Source organism: Lepidochelys kempii, chromosome 1, assembly GCF_965140265.1.
Source record: "Lepidochelys kempii isolate rLepKem1 chromosome 1, rLepKem1.hap2, whole genome shotgun sequence".
NCBI lineage: Eukaryota > Metazoa > Chordata > Testudines > Cheloniidae > Lepidochelys > Lepidochelys kempii.
In genome coordinates, this window is record NC_133256.1 from 217,121,101 (window position 1) to 217,130,401 (window position 9,301).

The window sequence follows — 9,301 nt, forward strand, 5'->3', positions numbered from 1 at the left end:
GAACGACACCGGGAAGCGCCTGGCGCGTGGAGGGTTAACACCCCGGCGCTGCTCCAGCGGCCTGGCCGGGAGAGGTGCTTCCTCGGCTTCCTGTGCCCGGGCGGTGGGTCCCGCGGAAACCTGGCCTCCGCAGCGGCTGGGCCGCCCGTGCCCCGCCGAGCTCGCTGCCCGCCGGAGCGGGGAGTGCCTGGGGCAGCCGGCGGGGCTGGAGGCAGCGGGCACCGCCCCCGGGACACACCGGAGCCGCAGCCTGAAGCGGGGCTGGCAAAGGCAAGGGACAGGGGACTAGCCCGCTCAGGGCGGCTGCAGCCCCGCGGGGGCCCTGTTAAGCCACCGGGGCAGGGGCCGCCCCGCGTGTGCGGTTGCAGGCCAGGAGCGTCCCCACCCCGGAGAGCGCCGGGGCAGCAGCCTGGCGGGGCCGGCGGCTCAGGGGGCCCCTCGCCCAGCGCAGGTCTGCGCGAGCCTGAGCCAGGGCAGCGGCGTGGGGCGGGCGGTGCAGCCCCGCCAGCTCGGGGGAGGCTCTGCGCTCTGGGAGGGACGGAGGGTAAATGTCACCCAGCGGGCAGAGGGGGGCAGCGGGGCTGGGGGTGGTCGCTCATCGGCAGTGGCCGTGTCCCAGTGAGTGACTCTCCCGTGGCAGAGCTGGTGTGTGCCCCCCCCCCCCAGGATCCAGGCCTTCTCTTAGAGCGTCTCCTGCTCTTTCTGGGGTCTCCATCTGCCCTGTTCTCTGCATTGTTTCCTCTCCTCCACATCTCTGCTCTTTCATGTGCAGAGTCAGGACAGACCTGACCTGGTCCTGAGCAGAATTCCTCATGCTGAACTGACAGGAAATGCTAGTGCCCAGCAGCTTCCCAAGACAGAGAAAGGCCTGAATCATGGGAGACAAGGGTGGGAAAGGTTTCAGAGGAGCAGCCGTGTTAGTCTGTATTCGCAAAAAGAAAAGGAGGACTAGTAGCACCTTAGAGACTAACCAATTTATCTGAGCATGAGCTTTCATGAGCTACAGCAGAAAGTGTCCCTAACGGTAGCTGGAGGATTTTTAAGAGCATAGATTAAATGCATTCTGACATTTAGGGGCCTGATTTTCAAAACGAGAGAAGCCCACAACCATGTATAAAATGGAGAGCCTCATTCAGCTAACAACTGTGCATGCAAAACAGTATTTCAACAAGCAAATACTCTGTTGGTATGCATAGTTGGTAAATGCATGCATGGTTATACTGTTGAAAATTGGTCTGTGCATCAGTCTGTCCACAGTATGCAGCATAAACAGCCTTCTTCCTTGTATGGACCCAGCCAACTATTAATGATTCATAGATATTAAGGCCAGCTGGGACCATTGTCATCATCTAGTTTGACCTCCTGTATAACACAGGCCATAGAACTTCCCTGAAATAATTCCTGTTTGAGCACATCTTTTAGAAAAACATCCAGTCACCCACCTGCTAATGGCCCATAGTCGAGGAAACATTTGGCCAAGAAGATGTGTCTTGCACTGTGTTCTGAAGGTCAGTACAGTCAAGCTGTGGTCTGACACTGAAGAGGAGCATTTCTGTAGCTGTGAATCTTCATCCTAAAACATGCTGTTTCCTGTCTCCAGGAATGGAAGTGTAACAAAAGCAAAGTGAGAGCAAAAGTACTCTAGATGATCTGAGCAGTAGTAGTGGGACATGGACAGAGAAAGACAGCCACTAAGGTAGGTAGGTTCCAAACAGTGTAGATCTCTATGGATAAAAAACCACCACCATGAATTGCACCCAGAAGAAGATGGAAGCTAGTGGAGAAATGGAGAATCAGAAAGTGAAAGGGGGGGGAAAGAGCCTATTTCCTCATTCATCTGGCATATCTAGGGCCCTTCCAATTTCACTGCCTGAGATCTACATGGGAACAGAAGGGCATAGTCCCATAGGACTCTGAATTTACCCACATCACAGATGAAATATCCAGGGGATAGATAAATCCCCTATGATATACCTGCTGTGCGGTCCTTGGGTTATCACTGTGAATTACTCCTACAGAGACCAATTCTCCAGCTCAGACTTTGGGCTTCAGGTGTTAGGATGGGACTGAAGCAAAAGATGCTGAGTTTATAATGCTTGTGATTTCAGATCCTGTTGAAGTCTGGTGATGTCTTGTCTGTTTCTTCTGTGAGGAGAGGGATATTTTAGGGGAATGGCAGAAGGAGTTGTATCAATGCCTGAGAGAGAAGACTATAACAGGTTATCTTCACTGGGTAAATGTAAGTTTTATTTCTTTTATTCCAAGCTGCATAATCTCTGAACTATCTGGATTTTCTGTCTCTCTTTAGTATTTATATGCCCCTCCAATAATGTAGTATCTGAGCTCCTCACAATCTTTACTGTATGTAGTCTCATGACATTCCATGAGGCAGGGCAGGGCTATTATCCCCATTGTACAGCAGGGGAACCAAGGCACAGAGAGGCTAAGTGCCTTGCACAAGGTTACACAGGAACCCAGGTCTCCCAAGTCCTAGGCTTGTGCCCTTCTACTGGACCATCTTCCTTTCCCTGGCCTCAGGGCCTCCATTAGCACGTTTGGATTTATTAAGAGTACACATCTTCTCCAGCAAAGGGTACTGGTGTTAAACCATTTACATACTTTTGTAACACACTCTCAGGGACCAACAACGGAATATAATGTCTCCCAATCTCATTTCCCACAAACAGGCTATAAAAGTCCCAAACCAAAACTGATATCTCCAGTAGAACCAAGAGAGTCAGAGCTGTGGGTTGTGGATCTTCAGGACTCAGTGGATGGAGCTATTCCTGAAAGCCCCTCCCCAGGCGAGTAGTAATAATCCAAGCTTCCTCAAATGAAGTGACAAGATGGAGACCCTTTCTAAGCTGCGGAACTGGATTTCCTTTATAGGATTCACTGTGTCTTGGCCAATGCCTGACAAGCTTCTGCCTCTCTCTCTGAAATCACAGTCTTCCTTACCCCTAGTGAGTCATAGGTGTAACTCCATTGATTTTGTTAGCATTATGCCAGCAGAGGATTTGGCTCAAACTTTCTGCGTTTGTGATTATTTCATTTGGGGAATGGAGCCTTAATATTCATCTTTCCCAGCCTCTAACATTTGTTTTAGGGCAGGCATTTCCTCCTTTTATCCAGTTTTTGTGTTGAAACACTGAACTATTCAGATAACATCACACTGGGAGGATCCAATGGTTGTGTCTCCCTAGGTAGAGTTATCCATGTAGGATATAAGGCAACACAGCTCTTCCCTAAGAGCATGCTGCATGGAGGGAAACTCCCCAAAAGAATGTTGCCAGAAGAAGCAGCCAGGCACAGATAATTTGAAGACAGACAGCTTTCCCTTGCAATCAGTTCCCACTGATGCAGAAGTGGAATCTAAGATCACGTAGCTACTCCCACCAGTATCACATCATGCATTGTCATGCAACATATTCCCCTTTGTACAAAAGACTTCCATCAGGGATGGCAGCATAACTGGAAAAGTATGACATGTACTATGTAGCAGTAGGTTCCAATAGCTTTGCTAATTCAGTCAATGCAATTTAAATAGTCATATGATGCATTGTAATGTTTAGGCCTTCAACACTGTTTCTTTCCAATTGCTAAGAAACCAGGCTGCCGCCTTATTGCGTGATCCCGAGACACTCTTCCCTGTTCAACATAAACACTAATCAGTGAGTGCTAACGTTCATGGTGGTTCTTACTCGCCGTGTACACATTGAATTCTTCTCCTTAGGTGTAGTCGCACTTTAAAGAGTGCTGTGTTAAAGACCGTGTTCAATTATTGCTGATATGAAATCTTTACCTCAATACCCACAAGTTCCCCTTCACCAGTAGTACTTCCAAGATCCCATATGACACCAAGTTGTGAGACCGAGAGACAATCAGATTTTTAGACAATCAGTGAAGATTTTGGAGTTGAAATGAGACTGAGCTCTCCTTTCTCAGTGAACTTCCCCTTGAGATGACTGGGATCCCAGTCTGGAAAGCAAAGCCTTTTCTGATGGCTCTAGACTTCCACAGGAGCATGTAGAGAATGAGGTTCTGCACTCTCTCTATGTAGATCCTGAGAGTTAATTTTAGTTTTTCTTTCCGAACAAAACTCTGCTATTCCCAAACTCTGCAATGGGGATTGAAAACCCAAGCAGATAAGGCTTGATGCTCAGAAGTGCTGAGTCCCCACAGCTCCAATTGGCTTCTGGAAAATCAGGCCTCAGGAGTCTCAAGTTGGACACCCAAAGTTAGTGGACACTCGAAAAATTGAGCATTTTCCTTTTTCTTCTCTCAGCAATGTTTATGGTGAAATATTTCATTCTCCCTTAAAGCGGTTTCACCTGTTCTAGCACCACCAGCAGCCCTGGAACGTGGAGCCACTTGCATAATGTGCCAGCTAGAGTAAGTGCTTTCTGGGCTAACATCCTGGGAGAGATGAAGGACTGCCTCAGTCACACTGTACTGCTGGGAATGGTTAGTGGTTTCCTTCTACTAGCAGCACAGGAGGTCACATCTAGATTTTCTTCTTCTCCCTGCAGGTGGTGGGATCCTGAGCAGAACTGAGAAGCATCACAAAGAAGGTCGTGAGAACCTGAAGCTGCTGGGAATGTTATTGGGGAAATCAAAAGAGAGAGTTTCCCAGAGACCTGACCAGGAAACTACCTGCAAAGGGCAGCACAAGTCACAAAAGCAGAGGAGAAACACAGCCAGGGATGAGGGAGGTACCGCAAGGAAACATGAAAGGACTTTCAGGGAACTGCGCAAGCCCCATGTGCCAGAGAGGTCGGAGACAAGTGAGGGACCATGTACGTATTCTGTGTGTGAGGAAAGCTTCGAGGGGCAGAGAGACCTGAATAGCCACAAGAGCAGCATTCACACAGGAAAGAAAATGTATAAATGTAGGGCCTGTGGGAAAAGCTTCAGGCAAAAGCAGGAGCTCTCGGCACACGCGAGAGTCCATGGAGCCGAGAAACCCTTCCCCTGTGCTGAGTGTGAGAGGAGCTTCAGTCGGCTTTCCCATCTCACTGTACACCAGAGAACCCACACGGGGGAAAGGCCCTTCTCCTGCCCTGAGTGCGGGAAACACTTCAGCCACCTCTCAAACCTCACTAGACACCAGAGAACCCACACAGGGGAGAGGCCCTACAGCTGCCCTGAGTGTGAGAGGCGCTTCAGTAACCTGAGCAGTCTCACCACCCACCTGAGGACCCACACAGGGGAGAGGCCTTTCACCTGCCCCCAGTGTGAGAAGAGCTTTGGTGACCAGTCTAATCTCACCACCCACTTGAGGACCCATACTGGGGAGAGGCCCTATGTGTGTCCTGACTGCCAGAAGAGCTTCAGCGACCAATCGACTTTCGCCAAGCACCAGAGAACCCACACGGGGGAGAGACCCTACCCCTGCCCCCGCTGCGAGAAGAGCTTCATCCATAGATCCCACCTCACTACGCACCAGCGGACCCACACAGGGGAGAGACCTTACAAATGCCCTGGCTGTGAGAAGCGCTTCAGCCAGCTCTCCAACGTCACCACCCACCTGAGGACCCATTCGGGAGAGAGGCCCTATGTCTGCACCGACTGTGGGAAGAGCTTTGGCGACCAGTCGAGTTTGAGGAAGCACCACCGGACCCACACGGGTGAGAGACCCTATCCCTGTCCCCACTGCGGGAAACACTTCAGCCAGCTCTCCAATCTCAACACCCACTGCAGAACCCACACCGGCGAGAGGCCATACATCTGTCCGCACTGTGGCAAGAGCTTCAGTGAGCAGTCGAACTTGGCCAAGCACCTGAGAACCCACCCGGGGGAGAGGCCCTCCCCTTGGCCCCACAGTGAGACGAGCCTAATGCACATCTCACAGCGCTCTGTGCACCAGAGAAACCACAAGGAGGAGGGGGCCTACAAATGTACTGACTGCGACAAGGTCTTCAGCGAGCAGTCGGACCTGGTGGAGCACCTGAAAGCCCACCCGAGGGAAAGACCTAACAGTGACAAGAGCATCATCCAAAAATCATCTCTGGTGAAACTTCAGAGGCTTCATCAGAGATTGAAACCATAGGAGGCTGGAACGCTCCTCTCCATCCGCTTCCCTCTACCTGTGTGTGTATAGTGATGTGCGCTGGAGGAGAGGGAGTAATGGTTATAGAGAATCTGAGAAATACACTCAGTCCATTCACTCCCAAAGCCATCGACATCTCCCCGGTCCAATGGAGGAGCTCCTGAATAATGTGAAGGAGCTTCACCAGTGGCCATTCCCTTACCAGGCTGTCCTGGAAGAGTGTCAGGAGGCTACCCATCCTGTCCCCATCCCACCCACAAACCCATTTCGTTTCCCTACTCCAACTTCCTTGCAGTTGTTCTGTGTGGCAGGGGTTGGCCTCCCGAGGGTCTCTGCATACTGTGTTGAGAGGTGTTGCTGAGGTGTGTTTGGCATTCCCCCAGGGTTGGGAGGGGCATAAGTGAAAATGTCAGTTGAGGTTTTTATTTCAAATCTGATTCTGATCTGAAAAGTGACTCTGTAAAAAATGGTATTGTGAGGTTCCGTGTTCATTGTCTTTCGGTGATTTGAGATCAAATTTGCTCCGTTTACAAGTTAAAAGATGGTTATTCTAACTGTTAGCCCTGCAGAGTCAGTGAGGTATATGAGAGTGAATCTGGGGTTCTTTCTGGTTTGTACATCATCATTGTCATTGGCAATAAAAATTCTGTGGTCCAAATTATGCGTTCATTTATGCTTGTGCAATCTGCTCATTTTGTTCAAAGGGGTATCTGAGGACAGAATTTAGTTTTGCAACTGGGACTTCATTTACAATTCTGTTGATGCACAAACCAGAAGAGAATCCAGCTAACTCCCACAGATTCAGTTTGCTGCCCTGCAGTGCTAAGACAAATAAAGAGCAGTAAAAACTTACCTGAGTTATTCAAGTCAGCAGCTATGTCTCTGAACACCAGCAGGGAGCAGATGTGTGGGGCAAGAAGATGCCATTTTTGCATAGAGACTTTTCAAAGTAGAAGTGTGCTGTGGGCACAGTCCAACATCACATTGAAGTCAACAGCAAGACTTCCATTGAGCTCAACAGGCCTTGGACTGGGCCCTAAAAGGTTTAATATGGATCTTGAAAAGGCAGATCAAGTTGGTCACAGATGTTCCAGTGACAGCAAACTCTGCTGACTAGATTTTTTTGTTTTTATTTTTAAGTAATATTTCTTGATCCTTCCAGAAGCCTGAATTTGTGGAATCGCTTTAACTTTGCTGGGGTGTATAATAATTTTCAACTTGGGTTATGTTTTTGAAAAGGGGGGAAACGCTGTAAACATCGTGTCATGGTTCTTGCCTGCCCCCATTTTATTGCCCTCGTCAGTGGAAATTTAGGTATGAACAAATACCAGTTATGATATCAGTTTTGTGAAGGTGGTATCCTTTAAGCCTTTTGCTACATGAATTCTGAGAACAGTGAAGAAGTCAAGAGAGGAAATTGGAGAAGAAATTTGTGAAATGTAAGTTATTGGGCAGGGTATGAATTGGGTTTGGGAAGAGGAAAAATTTAGTTAGGCAGCATTTTGACTAAAATGCCCTCTTTAGCCTGGCAAGATGCTCTCCAGGGGGCTGATCCAAAACCTATTGAAATCAATGGAGAGACTCTCACTGATTCCAATGGGCTTTGGATCAGGTCTTGGTAGTACAAGAGAGGCCAGCTAAGGCCAGGTCTGCCCTACAGACTTATATCAGTATGACTTTGTCGCTTGTGGGCTTGAAAAATCCACACCCACGAGCAACCTGGTTATGCCTACCTAATCCCCCAGGTAGACAGTGCTAGGTCAATGGGAGGGCTTCTCCACCTGACATAGTTATCGCCTCTCGGGGAGATGGATTAACTATGCCAACGGGAGAAGTTCTCCCGTTGGCATAGGAGCATCTTCACTAAGGCGCTGTAGCGGCAGAGCTGCACTGCTGTAGTGCTGAACATGAAGACAAGTGCGTGCATCACTTTCATTCCTCTCATAGGCAGCTACTACTCCAGTGTGGATTTCTCCAATGGAAATTGTGCCTGGCTAAATTCAGCCAGCTTTCTGTTGTTTTATATAATGAGATGAGTGCTTATTTGTATGGCTGTTTATTCCCAGGTCATTATATACCATAGACTGGGTTTTTAAAAATGGTATCTCTGCCATCACACCGAGAAAAAGTTATGCCCTTTTCAGGAAGCCTTTTCTTTCCTGACTCCCACATACAAATGGATAATACTGATATGGCTTAATAAATGTATTCTGACATAATTTCATGGTATGTCAGATTAGAGTTGTGTGATGTACATTTATGGTTTGTTTATCTGACTAAATAGCAAAAAAAAAAAAGTTTTAAGAGTGTTCCCGTAGGAGCATCGCCCTTTTAGGTGTTAAATCTGGTGTTTTTGTTTATTACTTATATCACATTTAGAAGCCACAATTGAGAATGGGGCCCCATTGTGTTAGCTGATGTGCACATAGTTAGAAAAAACAGCCTCTGCTACAAAGTGTTTACAGTTCGTGTAGACAAGGCCGGCAATAATTGGAGGAAGAAGTTTTGTTTTCCCCATTTTACAGATGAGAACCTGAGACACTGAGAGATTCAGACTGAGATCCTCAAAGCTATGTAGGTACCTAACTCTCGTTGAAGTGTCTAAGTGACTTGTCCACGGTCACAGAGAAAGTCTGTGGCAGAGCCAGAAACTGATCCAAGATCTTCTGACTCTCAGTCCTGTGCCTTAACCACAAGATCACCCTTCCCCTCTAATATAACAGTACCGTGATCACTGTGCTCTTGATATAATTGAGTGGCAGAGTCCATGCCACACTGTTCTGCTTCAATACACCTTCACAGCCACTGCCCCCTGGCTTCTATGAATCTGCTCTTCCCCTGGGTGGGGGGTATAGTTAATCAAAGGAAATTAATATAAAGATAGAGGTTGCTGATATTCTCCTAAGAGATGGAAGCCCAGGAAATGTGAAAAATATCTGTAGAATGGTTGAAGGAATGGGAAACTTGAATTTCTACTTGGTAAGTAAACTTCACTAGCCTTCAGAATTCTCCCAGAGTGGAGAGCCTGCTGGTAATGACTGGAGAGAGCAGGAAGATCTCTCAACTTTTAGATAAAAGGGTAATCTATACTAAACTACAGCTGGAGGAAGGCCCTCTCCTCCTGGGTTGGTAGGAATTCAGCCCCCCTCCCCTAGGCACTCTCCAAGCTCCCCTTCTGGATTAAGGCAATCGAGGACATTAGACACACAGCAGCATGAAGCCTCTTACCCTGTGACCCTACCCTTTGCTTGG

General features: G+C 48.2%; 1 protein-coding gene across 3 annotated transcripts; it reads left to right on the top strand.

Annotated features, from left to right (window-relative positions):
• Nucleotides 1-64: 64 nt before the first annotated feature.
• LOC140899089 (uncharacterized) lies at nucleotides 65-8,268 on the top strand. 3 transcript variants are annotated; one of them, XM_073313913.1, is made up of 4 exons: nucleotides 65-270; nucleotides 2,109-2,239; nucleotides 2,688-2,804; nucleotides 4,530-8,268. In XM_073313913.1, the coding sequence occupies exons 2-4, from the start codon at nucleotides 2,173-2,175 to the stop codon at nucleotides 6,047-6,049; spliced, it is 1,704 nt and encodes a 567-aa protein (XP_073170014.1). In that variant the 5' UTR covers nucleotides 65-270; nucleotides 2,109-2,172; the 3' UTR covers nucleotides 6,050-8,268. The 3 variants fall into 3 exon arrangements, with proteins under 3 accessions (XP_073170014.1, XP_073170034.1, XP_073170024.1); XM_073313923.1 differs by lacking the exon at nucleotides 65-270 and adding an exon at nucleotides 640-1,696; XM_073313933.1 differs by lacking the exon at nucleotides 2,688-2,804.
• The last annotated feature ends 1,033 nt before the right edge of the window (nucleotides 8,269-9,301 follow it).